This window comes from Clinocottus analis, unplaced genomic scaffold (genome assembly GCF_023055335.1).
Source record: "Clinocottus analis isolate CAN_PGR_092001 unplaced genomic scaffold, fCliAna1.0.p SCAF_8, whole genome shotgun sequence".
Lineage (NCBI taxonomy): Eukaryota > Metazoa > Chordata > Actinopteri > Perciformes > Cottidae > Clinocottus > Clinocottus analis.
The window spans coordinates 21,334,136-21,354,977 of NW_027176240.1; the positions used below are offsets into that span (position 1 = coordinate 21,334,136).

At 42.0% G+C, this 20,842-nt stretch overlaps 1 protein-coding gene across 1 annotated transcript; it reads right to left on the minus strand.

The window, feature by feature from the left end:
• Window positions 1-4,484: 4,484 nt before the first annotated feature.
• On the minus strand, window positions 4,485-17,140 carry kcnk18 (potassium channel, subfamily K, member 18). The gene is made up of 3 exons (XM_068568435.1): window positions 16,909-17,140; window positions 16,604-16,744; window positions 4,485-6,298 (listed from the first exon to the last, which is right to left on the minus strand). The coding sequence occupies exons 1-3, from the start codon at window positions 17,138-17,140 to the stop codon at window positions 5,475-5,477; spliced, it is 1,197 nt and encodes a 398-aa protein (XP_068424536.1). The 3' UTR covers window positions 4,485-5,474.
• Window positions 17,141-20,842: the final 3,702 nt, after the last annotated feature.

The following is a 20,842-nucleotide window of genomic DNA, read 5'->3' on the forward strand; positions in this document are numbered from 1 at the left end:
ATCAGGTTGCATCTTGTTGCATCAGGTTGCATCTCGTTGCATCTCATTGCATCAGGTTGCATCTCGTTGCATCTCGTTGCATCTCGTTGCATCTTGTTGCATCTTGTTGCATCTTGTTGCATCAGGTTGCATCTTGTTGCATCTTGTCTGACCCTGTGAACCTACACAAACATACGATCGTATGTTGCGGGTTCAGTAGGCCTTCTGTCAGAGGACCGGCGGTTCGATCCACGTCGGCGACTCGCTGAACCAAACGTCTCCCGCAGGTGTGTGTGTGTGCATGTCGGTTAGTCCTGAGGCAGCTGGGAGAAAGAATACATCGTGTGCCCACAGCGACTTCTCATGCAGTCGTTATGAAGTAAAATATTGGTTTACCACTGAAGGAGACGCCTGAAGGCATCAGCAAGAAAGTAACCACGGAGAACTGGATCATGATCTTTATGGTATGAAGAGAAACAGCTCAGGAACAATGATTTAAGAGCAATAAGCTGTAACACACACCTGTATTCATGGACTATTCATAAAAAACATTGAAACATTGAAGCATCTTTTTTTTGACCTCTTCAGAAAGTAAATTCCATCCTTATTTCTCCTCTTCAGTGTTCTTTCCTTTCTTGGAGCGACCACCGTTTGATGTTTGTTGTTCTTTGTACCTGAATGTCATGTGTGCCAACAAAGAGTGTGAATGTATGAACATATATGTTGCTGAAAACTAAATAAAAAGTGAGTACTTTTTCTTTTTTTTTAAAGTGCATATATTGCATGTCTGCCCCTCCTCAGTTCATCTGCTATATACAACGCGGGCCGCTCGTAGAGCTCATTGTTGTGCAGCAGCACCACCTTGTGGCCGGATGACACTACTGCAGGGAACCAAAAACATGGAAGATAACGCGGAAGTGTCCATAATTACATTAAATCAATCATTCCTTCCACAGGAGTGTGAACTGCTTCTATTTGATGACACAATAATTGTGACATTATATTAATATGTGGAGGAACCACATATTAAGCTACTGGCGCTTTGTTTAGCAATACTTCATATTTATTCTCTATGCTATGTGTTTAACTTTTGGCTATTACTTCAAGATTTTTACAGCAGAACTCCAAATCTTAAATCAAGAATCGAGAATCAGAAGAAACACAAACCTGCAACTCCCAGAAACATAAGTTTCTTCTTATTTATTATGGGCCAAAAACAAATGTGTTTCATCTCAAAGTTATCGTCAGTGTATTCAAAACCAGTATAAATGTTAATTTATAATCACAGGTGAGGTTAAAAAAACATAATCTTAATCATTTGAGTTTATTATAGTTTTATTATTCATCCTGATATGACTATTTATACCTGTGACTTCACTATAGCTTACATATTCTGATGTAAATAGCATAACAGTGTTACGATACTACAGGAAGTACTACAAAAGGAAAGCAGGCGGACCAGACATAGAAACAAATGGCTTGAAATCAACATGAAGTGTCTTCTATGTGTAAAGGTATAGAAGTTGGAATGGTGCCTTTATCTTATTCAATTTCTAATCATTTATTTTTGTACTACTCCTTTAACTGAAAGACAAATACACAAAGATTGACCGCAGAGTACGGAAATGTGAGTTGTTGTTAAGAACTAAATAATTTCCAAAATCGGTACAAAGTCGTTAAAAAAGGTGAAAGCGTCTTTTCAAGTGGAGTTTGGTGTCGAGTTCAAACATCGTAACAGGAGATACATTTTGAAATCTTGAGCTCCATGGGGTGCAATAACCTTGACATTTTAGTATAATATTTAATTTAATTTATTTACACTACCATTCTAACATTTAGGGGTCAACCAGACACGTGTTGAGGTTCTCCTGACGTTCCCTCATGAACATCCTTCACTTCCAAGAAGCAGAACAGACTGGAGAGTTTCACATGAAAGTTCTCTCTTTCTGGACATTTTGAGAGTTTAATGAACCCACAAATGTGAAGCTCCAGATCCTCAACCAGCTCAAAGGAAGAACAGTTTCATAGCTTCTCTCTCCAGCAGAGCTGTTTCCAGCTGTGTGACATCACTGCACAAGGGGTTTCAATGGATTTTAAGGGTTTTAAAACATTTTTTTTAGGGTTTTCAAGGGGTTTTACAGGTTTCAAGGGTTTTTAAAGTTTTCTTTAAGAGCTTTTTTTTCTAGGGTTTTTGTGAGTTTTCAAAAGTTTTTAAGGGATTTTAAAGGTTGTTCCTGGGGATTTATAAGGTTTTAAAGGTTTTTTTTTAGGGTTTTCAATGGGTTTTTACAAATTTCAAGTTTTTTTTTAAGAGTTTTCAATGTTTTTTTAAGAGATTTATAAGTGTTTCTTTTAGGATTTTAAAGGGTTTTTAAGAGTTTTCAAGGGTTTTCTACTCCTCCATTAGTCTTCTAAGGCGATGATCAAACACAATGTACCATCAGAACTCTGATAGCTGCTGGAAATGGGCCTCTATACACGATGTAGATATTTAATTAAGAACCAGACGTTTACACCTAGAATAGTCTTTTACCACATTAACAACGTAGAGAGGGTATTTAAGATTCATTGCATGTCATCTTCTTTGAAAAAAAACTCTTTGAAAAATAAGGACATTTCTAAGTGACTCCATACTTTTCAACGGTGGTGTGTACCTTCAAAAGTAAAAGCAATAAAAGAGGTTTATTTGGTCATTTCAGTCAATATATGGATCAGTTTCATCAACCTTTGTTGTATTTTGCTGACAGGTCAGTAAAAAACAAGGTTATGCTTTAGTTCTCGCTCAGGGTGTGACGTCTGAACAATCAAAGCTCTTTGGAGTGTTTGTGCTTCAGCCGCATTAATGAACTAAGTGGTTGCTTCCGGCCGCCGGGCCCAACAGCGCCTGAAGGATCCCACAAGAGAGCTGGACACAAACCGGGCGGCCGTATACGAGCAAGTTGTGTATGTCCCCCGCAAATCACGCAACCCCACTGGTGTCACAGCGAGAGTCAACGTTTACAACTTTGACGAGAATCTCCACGAGGGTGAAGTGCGGGAAACAGCATCCAAGTCTGGTTTTCCCTTCCGAGGCTGAAAAATGGATTGATGAACACCGACCGGACCGGTATCGCTGTTTCTGAACGGCGGCGTGGAAAAGAAAACATATTATATTAATACATGTTTGTTGATGGCTCATTCTGTTCTGCTACTGCTGCGCAGCTTTAGCTTTGTTGGGACGGTGTTTAGCTAACGTCTAACAGAGCGAAACTACCGGTACACGAATTAACAAATACATCTTTGGTTCAGTACTTTGTGCGAGTCTCCTCAGATTAAAGCCTGTGAATGTGACAATTTATTATCAGTTGTGCTAATAATCACTCATCTTGAGACTCTATAGAGCGTATTATGCTACGTAGCTTTAGCTTTGTTGGGACGGTGTTTAGCTAACGTCTAACAGAGCGAAACTACCGGTACACGAATTAACGAGTACATCTTTGGTTCAGTAGTTCACGCGAGTCTCCTTATGAATGTGTGTCATGCTGGTGTATTATAACATCTTTAAATATGGAAGGAACTGTGTATTCTTTATCCAAAAACATCCAGGCGAGATGTCTTTTTATACCATGTTATGATGTGTGGAAAATTATATATGTTACATTTGATATTTCAACAATTTCTTATCAGTTGTGCTAATAATCACTCATCTTAAGACTCTATGGAGCATATCATGCTACGTAGCTTTAGCTTTGTTGGGACGGTGTTTAGCTAACGTCTAACAGAACGAAACTACCGGTACACGAATTAACACTATACACGAGTACATATTTGGTTCAGTACTTCACGCGAGTCTCCTCATGAATGGGTGCCATGCATGTATTATAACATCTTTAAATATGGAGGGAACTTTGTGTTATTTATCCAAAAACATTAAGGCGAGATGTCTTATTATACCATGTTATGATGTGTGGTAAATTATATGACTCAGATTAGTCATTTTGAGTTCATTTAGGGTTCCCGCAAACTCTTCATGTCGGTTTTACCCAAGTACGTGTCGATATGTCCTTCGTCAAGACACTTCACCCCTAAATGACACATACAATGCAGTTTATTGTGTGACAGAGTTATTTAAACAGTGTATTGGCTTCATGGAGGTGATGAAAGATGAAGCTGAGAGGAAGTTACAGGATGCAATCGGATCAGAGAAAGCCACATCATCCATCTATCCATTATGCACCCTTTTCCATTATGCACATTAGTCCACCACTTTATGTGCTTTTGCAATTATAAGTGGTTAAATTCAGACGTTGTGGTTATTCTTTAACTTGGGGTTAAGTGTCTTTAGCGAGGAAACTTAGAAATGGACTGGAGAAGACCGGGATCGAATTGCAGATCTTCTGATTGGAAAGTTGACACACTCCCTCTCTCTCGTGTATATATACAGCAACAAAATAATGACACTTTGACAATGCAAAATAAAGTGCAAAAGGTGTGACACAGATGTAATACATTTATTTGGACTCTTATCTTGATTTTCTCTCACTTGTTTTGTCAAGTCAGATTCAGCAAACGCTCATAACTGTAAATGACCAGCGTGAACACAATAAATGTCACTGTGCATACATTAAAGCGCGTGTTGGGAAGGGTTTGTGTAGTCTAGCCCTAAAGCCATACAATTGGTTGTTCCCTAATGATGATGGAGTCCTTTTTATGGATCATCTGGCATGTTCTAGACGTCTTCATGCATTGCAATATTATGCAATACACAGCATGCTCAACATAATCATGCAGTCTAGCACAGAACGGGTGGGTTGACTTGAGGTATCATGAGCCAGGGAGCTACAGATGTGCCTGAGTGATAATGTAATGACGGCTTTAAGACCAGAGGAGCACAAGAATCATGGTAGAAGGGACATGAATCCATGAATCCAATTGTGGTAAGTACCTGAACATATGGTGAAATAGGGTTGGATCACTCAGTTACGGCTCGAACAAGCGACAGCTTTGTAGAAGCACAGTCGATGGTCATCTAAACCACAACAACAAACAGAAATCTCTCTCTGGCAATATATCACCACACTATCTTTGAATTGGTTGAAATTGATAAAGAACTCAGACATGTCCTATTGACCTTATTATATACAGAGACAAATCCACCTTCAAGTAGTGCATCATTTTAGTCGTTTTAGTGATAAAGGGCAGAAGACAGAGTTCTGACTTGTAATCAAATCCAGACTATGTGTCCACCCTCTCTGTAGAGGCGAGGCAGAACAATTACTACAGTACCACATAGTACTAATCCTCATTCCATGGCAAGATATTTTAACTCATTTTGAATATCATCCTCCTTCATTGGGCAAAAGCGTTTGGCACATGCAAACTTTTTATTTTGCTTATAACTGAAGAGCCAGCACAAATAACACTTTGGAAAAGTTCTCACAGACCTTTGGAACTGTGTCAAAACCAGCTTGTACAACTCTTAAGACGTGAGACACAAGGCCTCTTGGTCATTATGTTCATTTTTTGAAAGTTTCCACATTTCCCCTGCTGATGAACTTAATGCATTGGCGGTAGCAGCTTACAATTCGTGTTTGGCCGAGCTTGAAGGACATGGACATGATGGCCATGCCGACAATGATGAAGAATGAGGTAATCATGAAGTACTTGGGGTGTTTTGGCACGATGTCGCCAAAACCAATGGTGGTGAGCGTGATAAAGCAAAAGTAGAAGGAATCAAAGCCCTTGAGTTCTGTTTCCCACAACGGCAAAATCAAACCGAAAAAGAAAATGTAGGCAAAGACGATGAAAAGAATCAGCACAAAGGGTACATCCAGCATTTCCATTCCATCCCCTAGCCCTGTGAAGTCCCAAATGGTAAATCCCTTGGCGAGCAGCGGCAGCCGGTCGAGCTCCGGGCAGGAGAGGGTCCTGAGCAGTGGGCTCTTTCTGAGTAAATTCTCCCTGGCCAGAATCTTCTCAAAGATCTCTTTGTTGTTTTGGAGTTGGATGGCCTTTTGCCGCACATCTGCTTGGCTGTGAAGTACCTGCCGGATGTCGAGGGGCTCGTGGATCACAATGTCGTGGCTGTAAATGAAGGTACCATCGTCCAGGGACTGGTGGCTGGAATCCCTTGCTCTTTTCTGAGCCTTCCACGGTGACCACGTGCGCGAGCGGAGCTTTTTGCAGAGGGCGTGAATGCGCATGTAGGCCCTGGACATCAGCATAGCGAGGAAGTCTCCCACGTCGAGGATGACCAGCAGCATGAGAGGGATGCCCACCATGGCATACAAGACACACACCACCTTACCAGCCAAGGTGACCGGGTACATCTCCCCATAGCCTGCAACAACAAGAGAGAAAATGGGCACTTACTTTGAAACAGGGCCAATGGCAGGATGTGAGGATTAGTTCAAGTAGGGGATAAGGACACAAACACAACACGTGGTGAAAATGGAAGACTTTGCATGTTACAGTCATAGGACACACCCCAAGTCTCTTAATTGTCGTTTCCTCGCGAGTACCAGAGAGAAGAGGATCACAGATTACACTCATACGACATGTGAGGCTGATCCTTCCTGACTTTCTGTTTAATAGTTTTTTATTTTAAGTTAAACCTGAAACTTTGAGTCTATTCCATTGTCCCATTGTACTGTGAGGTTATTTTATAACAATGTAGAGACACAAATAATTCATTAATAAGACAAACTGCTTGTAGAAATTAATTAATCCTTTGCATACAAGCAGGATACAGAACACAGTATAAATACCACACACTGTGTATAAATACTCAATGCAGAGTGTTTACCAGGTACAGAGATCACATCTCCACTCTGACACAGATAATAATTGTGTATCAATGAGTATAAGTACTAGTTCAACACTATTAAATAAACTAAAAGCATTATACGATAATTTTTAGCAATATTTTAAGTGGATTTTTTTCTCATGTCTGTTATAACATGTGTCCTCGTATCCTCTCTCCTCGCATGGTTTCCAAGGAAAAGACGCAAGAGAGGGAAACATGGAGGCAATCAAGAGACTTGGCATGACCCTTAGCCTGTATATTAGGAAGCAGACAGTGACATCACACACTTGTCGGTGAATGTAGGTGGGAAGCACTTTCGCATTGGCTTCACTTTTCAGATCCGGAGCTAGCGGTCGGGTCAAAGTTCATCCAGTACAAGCTAAGTGGCATTTTAACCATACATTATCAATCTATAACCTCAAGCCGGCACTTGTATGGTTGGGTTACCGCCTCTTGACATGAGGTCGGTACCTCTGTTGTCTAATTCCCGAATGTAGAGAGCCTTCATAAAGCAGGTTCTCTAAATCCCACAACCACAGGTTTTCAGCGGGGCAACGCTCCAAACACCCCGCCGCCCTGCGCGCACACTTTACACTCAAATTCATGTTAAAACAATGTTCTTTTCTTTGGCGAAACAAACATTTTACATTCTTACAATGACAAGTAAGACGCCTATTATGTGGACGACGAAGAGAAGAATAAAGTTCCCAACTATCAGGACAACACAGAAGACAATTCACCTCGAACCTCGAACAACCTCTAATAAGCTTTTTGTGGTGATGTAAAAGCCTTCTCGTCTGAAAGTGCCCCCTCTTCAGTGAGTTGTGGGCTTCCTGATGCTGCCAGGCCATTACTTGGCTTCCCTTCACCACTTATCATGGATCTGAAACTAGCAGACGTACTAATCCATCTGCAAGGTTCTTACGCATCAAACTTGTCACAACAAAAGGTAGCTCCAGAATCACATTATATAAAATATAAGGACAATGATGTACAAATGGATCACTGATAATTGAAGAGAAAGGCAAAGGAAAGTATTGAACGTACAAGCTACATTTGGAGCTAATGTCTGTGAGGCTGCACTTTAACTCAGTGCTACCTCGAGCTAAATGCTATCATGCTGATGCTTGCACTGCATTCATCTTGAAGGGGAGAGACTGTACGCAAGTTCATGACAATCCATTAAACGGTTGTTCAGAGATTTCAGTCTGAAGTGAAGCGGTCGACCTGTGAACAATCAACCTCATGTCGCTGTGTTTGGGACATTTCTGGGCGTCGGCAAAGGGAATTGGAAACGGTCCGACACCAGCACATTGTCACAGTCCTGGACAGACATAAGCTCAAGGTATGTGGGACTCTTTGGATAGAGGCTACAGAATGATGAAGTGTCTATGGGGCTGCATTCAATACAAATCCCAAACAAACAGCAACCAACAATGAGCCAGAAAGAACATTTTTTGTATTTGTATCCTATGATGTCGTATGACTGTGCAACGTCAGACATGATGGATCCCACCTGGATGTAAATAAACATGCATTCACTTGCAATCCACCACCCCAATAACACCATATAAAGGCTACACAACCTTTTTGTTATGCCTACAAGGGGTTTACTCATGAAAGGGGTAGATTTTTAACTTTACTACTTCTTGAAGTCGGTGGCGGGCCGTGGATTTTGGCGCTACGGCTGCTGTTTATCAGAACAAAGTGTTGGACAACAGGCTACATAGCCATATGAATCCTTATGTTAATGCTATTCCTTATTATTATGACAAAGGTTCGACTACTACAGGGATGCTAATCTACAAATGAAGCTCCACCTTGCTTTGACTGGCTTTTCACTTCCTTTCAGTGGTGTTTTAAGCCGTGTTTTCTTTAGAAATAATGTGTTGGGGTTGAAAATAATAGTATTAGTTTAGTTTATAAGAGTTCAGCCACTTGCTGGCCACCTAAACCCCTTACTTTTTGGTTTTTACACAGTGTTTTAAGCCTTTTTAACATATAATAATGACATACATAATGAATACTTGCCAGATTTTGAAAGTATTTCTCCAGAAAAAAAGGAGTAAACTAATTTTGCCAAAAGGATTTTTTTTTAAACATATTTATTGATAAATAAGACAAACTGGACCAGGTGGACCGACATCATTATGGATCTAAAAGGGTTAAAGCACCCTGTGTTTATTGCAAATGGTCCACAGTCAGCTGAGACACCGAGGCGACATTCACACTAATAAAAGCAACGTTTTACAACTGACTGGTGGCCAAAGTCTCTGTCGCACTGGAGAGCTTTCGTACAATTTGGCTGATGACGCCGCTCACTAATTGCTCCAATAACAGCTGCTTCTTCCGGCGGTGGTCAAATTATAAAATGCTGAATTTAACCACACAACAGCTGCTTGTGTATACAACAATGTCAGCAACGGCTGAACTAACGGTCCAATCCCAATGGCGCCCATGGAGCCGTAAACCTGAAGGACTCATCTGACGTCACCTGTCAAACGGTTGAGTGTAGGATACCGTAAGGGCTGTTATGTCGTATGTTATGTACGATTGAGGGTATTTGTTTTATATCCGTTGGGGCGATTGTGGGTTTGGTAGAGCAGGCTCGATCAAAGGATCGACGATTCCTCGGGCAAGACAGTTAACCCCTAATTCCCCCTTCCTGAGGTGTGTGAATGTGTGTGAATGTTAGTTAGTCCTGAGGGGCAGGTGTCACCTTTAATGGTGGCTCCTCCCATCAGTGTGTGAATGGATGAATGATGACATGTAGTGTTATAGAAGGGCAATCCTTCCTTCATCTTTCCGGTATGTAGTACTTAATATTGTGGAGTAAATGTAATATGCCATGCCTCTTTGTTTACCCATGTCTCCTTGCGTCTCTGACTTTACCCCCAGTTTAAAACCACATTGCTTTAAATTCAGGGTATTTCCCTCTGCCAAAGTCTAGAGCAATGCAGCCGTGCAGAAAGGGTTCATATCAAGGTCAAAACACTTCATGATTCGACAGTGGGGCAGATTCTTCCACGGGGATGATGTGTGGGCTGTTTCCAACGTCCACACAAGCTCATTGTGATTCATTAGAAATAATTCCAAATAGTTATATATAGTCGAGTGCAGACTGGACTGTGACCGCCTGCGCCTTAGCGAGCATTAGAAAGCTATCGGCTCGCTCATCGGCTGCAGCTGTCATGGACTCACGGCATCCTTGTCAGTGTATGGCAAATCCAAAAAGTTGGCACCAATGATAGTAGCCGGTGTTATAATAGCAAGCGAATCCCCAGATATTTACATATTTCTCATACATTTGTCATAAACTACTTTGTCTGCAGGGGTTTTACTGTCTGCTGTGGATACCTTGAGGTTTCTCCTGAAGCCATCTTCTCCAAGTCCATGACTTTCAACCAAATTTCAAGACTTTTTACCAAATTTCATAACTTTTTACCAAATTTTCATGACTTTAAACCAAATTTCCATGACTTTAAACCAAATTTCCATGACTTTGAACAAAATTTTTATGACTTTTTTTATACCAAATTTCATGACTTTTTTTAACCAAATTTCAAGAGTTTTTTTAACCAAATTTCATAACTTTTTACCAAATTTCATAACTTTTTACCAAATTTCATAACTTTTTCCCAAATTTCATAACTTTTCTTTCTTTCTTTTTTTTCACCAAATTTCAAGAGTTGTTTTTTTTAAACCAAATTTCATGAGTTTTTACCAAATTTCATGACTTTTTACCAAATTTCATAACTTTTTACCAAATTTCATGACTTTTTACCAAATTTCATAACTTTTTCCCAAATTTCATAACTTTTTACAAAATTTCATGACTTTTCTTTCTTTCTTTTTTTTCACCAAATTTCAAGAGTTGTTTTTTTTAAACCAAATTTCATGAGTTTTTACCAAATTTAAAGACTTTTTTTTTTAACCAAATTTCATAACTTTTTACCAAATTTTCATAACTTTTAACCAAATATTCATGCCTTTAAACCAAATGTCCATAAGCAAACATTGTGTGAAATGAATGAAAAGTTTTAAATGTGTGTGTAAACAGTAAAAAGTGATAAAATGTAGTATTTAAACTAACAATGAGGATTCAAAGCATACAGTAAACCTTAAATGACTCAAATGAATGAGAGACAATAGTTTGATTAAAAGAATAAACATTTCTATAGATGCCTGTATGTATGCTGCTGATATTTTGAGCCTCTTTCTTTTAAAAGCGGATTCATTATTTCAAACTCAGCGTGAATGAACGTCAAAAACACATGAATATAACACATTTACATGATTTTTACACAACTTTGGGGATTTGTATTGTTTTCAAGGACCTGGAAATAACCATTTTCCAGGTTTTCCATGAGAGTATGAACCTTGTATTTGGCTCTTGCTCTTCCAAGCTGCACCAACAAGACATTTCTTGTGATAACTGTGAATGGGGCTCATAGGGACTAACATGCAACAACCATTCATCCGCCTGTCAGTCCTCAGAGACTCCGACGTTTCTAAAACAGCTGCCACTTGATAATGAGACACACCAGACCTCCCAAAGAACAACGGGAGCCATACTCTTTTTTAAGCATGTCAGTTTGTTAGTTTGTTATTCAGTAAGTATGCGTCTCAGTACAAAGTATCCTCACAACTACTAGCTACATCTCCAACAAATGTTGTTTGGATTCTTAGAGATGATTCCTGAAGACGTCGGTGACCCCGGACCTGTCCTCTATACCACCAGTGCCAGGAAAGGTTCCTTACAAGGCACAGCTTGCTCCAACCGTATCTGAATATTTATGGTTCCATTGTGATAAGTCCAGAGCTGTTGGGAGCGCTTTCTTCTCCCACCACCGTTTAGGCCAAGCTGTCCGTTTGCACACCAGATATCTCATGATGTATCATGCATATTTCCATTTATTGCCTCGGGAGGTAGTGTGACACATCAGAAAAGTACTGTTGGGATCCATTGGACAGCAGATGAAACATCACATACTCTGAAGATCTTTGCTATCATAGCTCTAATTCCTTGTGCTCACATTGGGATAAGGAGAAAACACTTCTGTGTTCAGTTCAATATTCACTCTCTGTAGCTTATAAAATATCCGTCTCTGAAGCTTCTAAACGCTTCACTATGTTCAGCAGCTCGTTGAGCGTTGTGTGTTCAGTGTGTTGACCGGAGCAGCTGTTGGCTGTGAACCATACGGTGAAGCGGCCGGACATAAATAGGCCTGTCACAATAACTACGATGTACAGGCATGACCATCATTGTTATGCTATTTACATATTGTCCACAGTCTGGAGGAGGAACATGTTGTGTTTAAGCTGAATGACAGAGGAACGTCGTTAATGCCACATCTATAACTTATAGTCAACATTATTAATTTGCACGTGAAATTGTCTGGTAATGAATATATTGTGCCAAATGTTCAAAAAGTGCAATATGTATTACCAGAGCCAGAACATGTTTTGGTCGAATCGTTTCATTTTTAAATTATTTTGTATGTATTGAGGGTATTTTTATTTTTTTCACATTCCAATCCCAATGTCTGATTATCTTCAAAAATGAAATGGTAAATGGACTGTGCTTGTATATCGCTTTTCTAGTCCTCTTCCAACCTCAAAGCACTTTACACCCTCCACATCCACACTCTCAGTCTGGGTAAATGTATCTTGGGATGTTCAGGGAGTCGTGGTGGATATGGTGGATATCACTCTCAAGGCTTTGCACTGCATGCCGACAATCTGCCATTCATACCCGATGGCAGATGCCGTGCAAGATGCCACTTTATAGTGCTGATTCACACCAATGTGGGGTTCAATTGGAGGAAAACCGAGCTTACCTCTGAGCCACCGCTCAGATAGACTGAGATAAAGACGGAGATAACGCAGCCGAGGACTTAATAGGTCCATGTCAGTTTCTGACAGTGTGACAGTTACAAAACAATGTGACACATGCCGCAAAGCCAAAATCATCTAACAAATCAACTATCAATCAAATACAAAGCCTGTGGTCCTTATTTAGTGGTTTCCAACCAACTGCAAGGTGTTAACTTCCGCTCTATAATTATTAGCATAAATACAGTCTGGAGATTCTTATTGCCATTAAACATGTCAGCCAATCCCTGACAATGAGCAAGAAGAAGAACTACAAATTCACAGTACCAGAACTTTCAGCAGACGAAGAACATTCATTTTGGGTGATGTTTGCGCCACCTGATGGATGTAAATCCAGTATTTACTCTGCTTTTAGTTCTGCTTTGTCTTCCGTTAACTCCCATCTATTTAGCTGCTGAATGCTCCACTATGATCACCAGCTAGTGAGCGCTACAACAGCTGCCTCTTCAAATTTGGTAAACCGGTCCAGTGTTTGGCTTAAAATCAAACCCAGTTTTCAAATTGTTTCACAGTTTAAGTCTGATCCTGATCAAGTAAAACTGAAAGCCAAAGAACAATATGAACATTTCTTCATCTCATGTCGCACTTGCACAGCAAGAAGTTGCCACTATCGGTTCTGTTTTGTGTTTGTTGCACCCTCTTGGCTGTTGGTTAGGGGCTTCACTATTGGTTCAAGGCTCCACTCGGCACCATGGCAGAGATTTTTGCCCTCACTGCCCAATCAGCAGGTTATAACTACACACTATTAAACACTAGCGCAGACAAAGCGCTGCTGTAAACATTCGTCTCAGCGAGCAACTCCCGCTAGTGCAAACATCACTCGACAGCAGTCAAGGTAAAGTCATCAGATCCCCTCGACTGTTCCAGGTTTTTGGTGTCAGGACTGACCGGCTGTCTTTTGGCCCTAATAAATAGTTGATTAGAGACACCTAACTGGCTTCTTCGCTCACTGAAGTGGGATGAAGCGGGTAGACTGCTGGATGTGAGTGGCCATCCCCAGCTTCTTAATCCCATTCCCTCCTATCGTGCTTCATTACAGCGGTAAAGGGCAACCTGAGCACTTCCATATTGCTGAACAAATACACAGGCTATTTCATGAATGCATGGCATATGTTGGTGAGAGGCAGGGGGTGTTGGTGAATGAAGCGTCAGGGATTCCTAGTGAAAGACACCAAGTGCTACCGTGCCGTATCACACGAGGCCACACTGGGTGATAGCTTTTGTCCCTAATGGTCGACTGAGTCTATAACTGATGTTTACCAACAGCAGGACGGCGTGAGCGTTTGGTTTCTGGCTTTAGGACACCTGGACATGCAGACAGGAGGAAGCAGGGACTTCTCTACCCACTGAGCGTTGAGGTGGACCACTCTTACCCATCGAGCTGCAGCAGCCCCAAAATAACTCAGAACACGTGCGGTCAATAATGGATCGGCCCATGTTTTTGTTTAATCCTTTCCAAACTGTTTATTCATCCGCCCTCAAACATTAAACTGAACTCCGTTCTCCTGGATTGCAAGAAAGCCACTCTCCCCCGCTGTTTACAGAAGCCATTCACCCACTTGAGCCACGTAAAAGAGAACTGAAGTTGAACTTGTTGGCTTGTTTTGTCAAGTTGTGGAGTTTTGAGTTGGTCCATTGTTGGTTCTGGATCGTAGGACTTTTAGTTTGGTGAGGCGTGGCCTCTCTCAGATGCCAGGAGGAGACACCCGGCTGGCACTCCTTCAAGTCAAATTGTCCCAATACGCCTTTTCTGAAACCGTCCCAGAGTCAGAGACGGCAGACATCTTGGCTGATTCTTGCTCCAGTACTTCATGAAGTTGAAGCCCACACAGTCTGGTGGTTTGATGTCACATTTCGAAGCCAAACTGTCATCATCACTAAGAGTTCATTCTTCAGCTTCCGCATTTTCTTTTCCCAGAGAGCCGGGCGTTAGAGGATGGAGATGCTTCAATATGCATGTGGTCAGCCTGTGGTCAGCCTGTTCGCCATCAGGGGAGTAGGACTACACTCCTCTCTGCTCCACGCCCTCCTACCTATGAGGCTACTGCTCATTGAAAGACATTAATCCAATCCCAACTCCACCTTGAACCCTTAATCCCTGAACCGTGAGGGACTCATGACGTCAGCGCTAAGAGGTTGAGTGTGAGAGTCTGTGAGGGCTTGATGGTGTAAATATGAATGTATCACGTGACGACGTACAAAAACATTGTGTACATTTTGCTGAGGATATTGCTATGCTGAAGTATTTTTTTTTATGATTTGTTGAGGTTAGGTTTGCTGCTGCCCCGCTGAAAGACTTTTATGTTACGATAAAGACAATAAAGAAGCGAAAGTAAACTGAAGATGCTTCTGTTTGTTTTGTCTCGCCACTTTTTGTTGGGATTAAGTTGACCTTCCGCTGAAAGAATCGGAATACACAACTTGCTTGTCGTCTTGATTTGTGCCCTCACGCCTCACCCCCTCATGTCTCACCCCCTCATGTCTCACCCCCCCACGCCTCACCCCCTCATGTCTCACCCCCTCATGTCTCACCCCCTCATGTCTCACCCCCCCACGCCTCACCCCCTCATGTCTCACCTCCTCATGTCTCACCCCCCCACTCCTCACCCCCTCATGTCTCACCCCCCCACGCCTCACCCCCTCATGTCTCACCCCCCCACGCCTCACCCCTTCATGCCTCACCTCCCCACCCCTGTCATAAAACCAGCTGCAAGATGGGAGGGAGGGAGGGAGAGAGAGAGAGAGAGAGAGAGAGAGAGAGAGAGAGAGAGAGACGGAGAGAGGGAGAGAGAGAGGAGAAAGAGGAAAGAAAGAGAGGAAAGAGAGAGGGAGACAGGGAGAGAGAGAGGGAGGGAGAAGAAAGAGAGGAGAGAGAGGGAGAGAAAAGAGAGAGGAAAGAAAGGGAGAGAGAAGAAAGAGAGGGAAAGAGGAAAGAGAGGGAGAGAGAGGGAGAGAGAGAGAGAGGGAGAGAGGGAGAGAGAGGAAAGAAAGAGAGGAAAGAGAGAGGGAGAGAGGGAGAGAGAGAGAGAAGGAGAAGAAAGAGAGGAGAGAGAGGGAGATATCAAGAATATTTGCATTGAAGGGAATAGTTGCAAAACATATTGAACGTTCACTCTGTGTTGACTTCTACGAAGAGCTGGAACCAGCTGATGGACACAAAGCCTCTATTAAAGTCAGATATATATGTGTGTGTGTATATATATATATATATATATATATATATATATATATATATATATATATATATATATATATACATATATATATATATATATATATAAAGAGGAAAGAGAGGGAGAGAGAGGGAGAGAGAGAGAGAGGGAGAGAGGGAGAGAGAAGGAGAAGAAAGAGAGGAGAGAGAGGGAGATATCAAGAATATTACCTTAATATTACATATTAAGGTAATATGGAAAATCACCAGTATTTAAGTACTCAGAGCATTTACTTGAGTAAAAGCAGTACTGTGTTAAAGATAATATGTACACTGCCACAAAATACCTGCATTCAAAATATTACTTCAGTAAAAGTACAAAAGTTTTAGAAACAACATATATAAACTAAAAGTAAAAGTATTTATCCTGGAAACATGTTATAGTGATGTATTTATGTGTTCATCTCTTTAGTGTTGCAACGACTGAATTCCCTTATTCTAGTAATGTTTTATTAATACAAAAATATGAATAATTAAACTAAAACTTTAACATATGCAATATTTACATTATTATATTTTATATTGATATTATGATCAATCTTTTAATTCCCTACAGACAATCCGACTCTATGCTGTTAGAAATATGTGAATAATAACTATTTTCTAAATACTGTAAGTCTGAAAGCAGAGCAGAAGATATTACTCTCACATGCAATGAGAACAACACAGCTTATACTTCATGTACCTTCATATGTGAGCCATCAACTCTCAGTACAACTCTCCTGCTGACTTACCAACTGTTGTGAACACGGTGCAGCAGAAGAACATGGAGCCGAAGAAAGTCCAGTTCTGTGGTTTCTGGAACCAGACGGACTTGAAGTCAAACATCTTCACCTCCACGTGACTCACTATCTCTGGCTCTGAGCGGTTGTAAACTGAAAGAGAAGAAAAGATGAAGCAAATGACGCGCTGCGTGCATGAATGGGTCCACAAGAAGAAAATAAGAAACGCATTCAACCAGCGAACAGCAGCAAGTCAAATCCACGTTAAACGTTAGTTTGAAAAGTTGGAGTGATGTCAGATGTTGGCGGCCACGTACCGGTGAGGTTCTGCACAGTGCTGACAATCTGACCCAGGAAGTCCAGGTACGAGTCGTGGTGGGAAGAGGACCCGTTCTTGCCCTCGATGTACTCGAACAGGAGCGCACCCAGCGCCGCGTAAGCGACCAGAGACAGACACAGCAGCAGGTGCGGGAAGAGCCGCCAGAAACGCCCTGCGCATTTTCTGGACTCGGCTTTAGCGCTGATGCCTCTCTTCAGAGCCACTGACATCTTCTCCTGCTCCGTGTGCTTCTTCTTCTTCGTGCTCTTCCTCCTCCTGCCCTCTGCGCCGCGGTCCTTTCAGTGCGTGCGGAGAGCTGCTGCGCGTCCGTCGACGTGTCTCTCTGCTCCAGTAATGTGGGCAGAGGCTGCTTGAGGAGGCAGTGAACGCACCATCCTCCATATATGCGCCTCAGACACTGCGATGGAGCCTCCGGGGAGTCCGTTATTGACTCCAGTCCATTAACACATCCTCTGACTGAGCAACGTTTACACCGCCAGCATCATGAGGAAACTCTTATGATTATTGTTTTATTATTATTTGTTTTGACATGTTGACAATAAACAGAATGCAATAATGGGGAGCGTGAATATTTACAACATATCTACAGTAGAATGTACAATTAAAGTTAAAATAAAGTGCACAGTCAACAGGTAGCAGTGTGTTAAGGTGGGATGTAAGTGTTATGTGAACGTGACAAGTGTAAAGTAAAGTGAAAAGTGGATTGAACGTGAGGGATGTGCCGGGGAGTGACCAGGAGGAAATTGTCTGTTAATGCTGAAATAAAGCTGCAGTTATTTCCCCATTACAAACTAAGCAGTCAATCTGTAAAATGAATACACTTCAGATAATTCTTTACGTCTAACTTTTGCCTCTCATTGTGGTGATAATATACATAGATGTTTAACTCATTCTGCCACTTTATTCATCCAACATCCTGATTCAACAACAGACATTCTCGTTGTTTATTTTTTGGGAAGACGTATATTTAACCGGCTCAGGTTCTTCAGCACATATTTAAATGAAGCCATCTGCGATGTTGAAAGTGTCTCATTGGTGGAACTGCTAACAATGCATAGATGTCTGAAAAAGGGGCCCGAAGGCACCGAGGTCACAACCACTGGTTTGATCTTAAAGTGTAAGTCCACCTTCTGTACCATTTTTAAAAAAAGCAAAAACAGTGGGCAAGGGCAGCGTTGAGAAATAATTGGTGAAGAGATAAATTGCATTTTGAGTTAAATACATTAACTTTCATCAGATCACAAAACACATGAACCACCACAATACACAAACAATACACAAAACAATACACAAAACGCAAGAAAGAGAGGAGTTTGTTCCACCATTGAGGAACTGGTTCCACCCTTGAGGAACCGGTTCCACCATCAAGGAACTTGTTCCACCATCGAGGAGCTCAATCCATCATCGAGGAGCTGGTTCCACCATTGAGGATGTAGACATTAAATATGTAGAGAGTTCCTGCTGTCCTGAGGTCAATGGAGCGCTCGTTCCACCACCGAGGAACTCGTTCCACCATCATGGAACTTGTTCCACCATCGAGGAACTCGTTCCACCATCGAGAAGCTGGTTCCACCATCGAGGAGCTGGTTCCACCATCGAGGAGCTCGTTCCACCATCGAGGAACTTGTTCCACCATCGAGGAGCCGGTTCCACCATCGAGGAACTCGTTCCACCATCGAGGAGCTGGTTCCACCATCGAGGAGCCGGTTCCACCATCGAGGAACTTGTTCCACCATCGAGGAGCCGGTTCCACCATCGAGGAACTCGTTCCACCATCGAGGAGCTCGTTCCACCATCGAGGAGCCGGTTTCACCATCGATGAGCCGTTTCCACCATCGAGGAACTCGTTCCACCATCGAGGAGCTCGTTCCACCATCGAGAAGCTGGTTCCACCATCGAGGAGCTGGTTCCACCATTGAGGATGTAGACATTGAATATGTAGAGACTTCCTGCTGTCCTGAGGTCAATGGGGAGCTCGTTCCACCATCGAGGAACTCGTTCCACCATCGAGGAACTCGTTCCACCATCAAGGAACTCGTTCCACCATCGAGGAACTCGTTCCACCATCGAGGAGCTGGTTCCACCATCGAGGAGCTGGTTCCACCATCGAGGAGCTCGTTCCACCATCGAGGAACTCGTTCCACCATCGAGGAGCTGGTTCCACCATCGAGGAGCTGGTTCCACCATCGAGGAGCTCGTTCCACCATTGAGGAACTCGTTCAACATTGAGGAGCCAGCAAAGGTGAAAGCACATTGCTATCACCAGATAATCCGTCATGAGCACGGATTCCACAGATGTTGACAGAAAGGGGAGAACAGGCTCCTGCTGTGAGTGTAACACTTCACCGTGGTCACAGAAAGAGGACTCACTCCAAGTGCAGATGTGAAGAGGTCGTTCTAAGCTCACAATCATTCTCACTCTCATGTTGATAAACTTTGGACAGCTCACTTTAATCTCTAAAACAAACAGTCTTGCACTTGTCGAGCACCAGGGACAACAGGTGCTGCAGTATTTCTATATTTAGTGAACCATGTGAGGAGCAACTGTGAGGCAGAGAACCACTCGGGCCTCTTTCTGTAAATACTCAGAGACCGTTGAGTGTGCCAAGGCATTCTAGTAGAGATGCTTCTCGGCTACTTTGAAGTCTTAACTGACGAAAGGCAGAGTTAGCCAGTTTATTGTGAAATGAATCACGCTATGTCCTTTACAAATTCATCTATAGGAGGTGGACTATTGTCATTTAGGCTTGATTTAGTGGTCCAACACTACATTATGAATTTAATGATGTGATTGATGTGTTATAGTGGCGGATGACGGATGACTGGAACTTTTCAATGAGACACTTGCCCAGTGCATGAGAGGCTGTGATCCAACCACAGTCACAATACTGGCCGTAGTTAAATGAACTCCTCTCTGATTTATTACAGGGCGGTCGGGCTCGATTTACTACAACTGCATTTAATCATTCGAAGAAGGAGACCAACATACTTGAAGCAGGAAGCCTGTTATCTATTTATCTGATAAGGTACATTTGCAATAGGCTGCAGAACAATATCAAACATGATATCATATGTTTTACTGATCATTCCTTTCCAGACATTTCCATCAGATATAAAACATGCTGCGTCTCTCATGTACAGTAAAACCTGCAAGACTCTAGATAACTATGTATTTCTTGCTTTTTGGTAGTGCTTGAGTGTGCAAATTGTTTGCACCAGTGGCGTATCAGTGCGTTACAGCACGCATAAGGAAACAAAATGTGTGGTTAAGGAATTAGAGGTTAACAATCTTGGAACGTCTTAAGAAGTTGTGCTGCAGGCATGAACTTCTGAGCAGCAATCTGGAGTTTGGGAGGAATTTAAAGAGTGCGTAAACTGGTAGTAATTTTTAATTTACCATTACTGAGTGACATTCCTGAGAGCTGCACAGTTTTTAAAGGAGAATTCAGCATCAAAGATGGTGGTCACAAGTCAGCTGTTGTTGAGGGATGCTTCACCCTCTAATGGACTCTAATGGGCTCTAATGGTAATACTCTCCTCCAATCACAAGCAGGTACTTGTCATATAATGTATAAATATGGATGTGACGCATATGTTTCCGAAGAACATGGTGGAGCTGAGGCGGGCCATTGAGTTATTCAAAATACTCTGATTGCTCAGGTGTCTTGAACAGAGATATTAGCTATCGAGACCAAAAAACTGTTTTTTGTACCCTCTATTTGCAAGGTTGGACATTTTAACATGTAGTCTGTGGGGTCTATGAGGTCTATGAGGCAAGATGAAGACAGCCTTATTCCAAAATAGCAACGCTGAAATTGACAAACTCAGGCCTTCAAAATGGCAGTCCACAATTGTTGGCTGTTCTAACAAAGACTACGTCCACGTCCTACTTAGAGTCTATGGTGCTTACA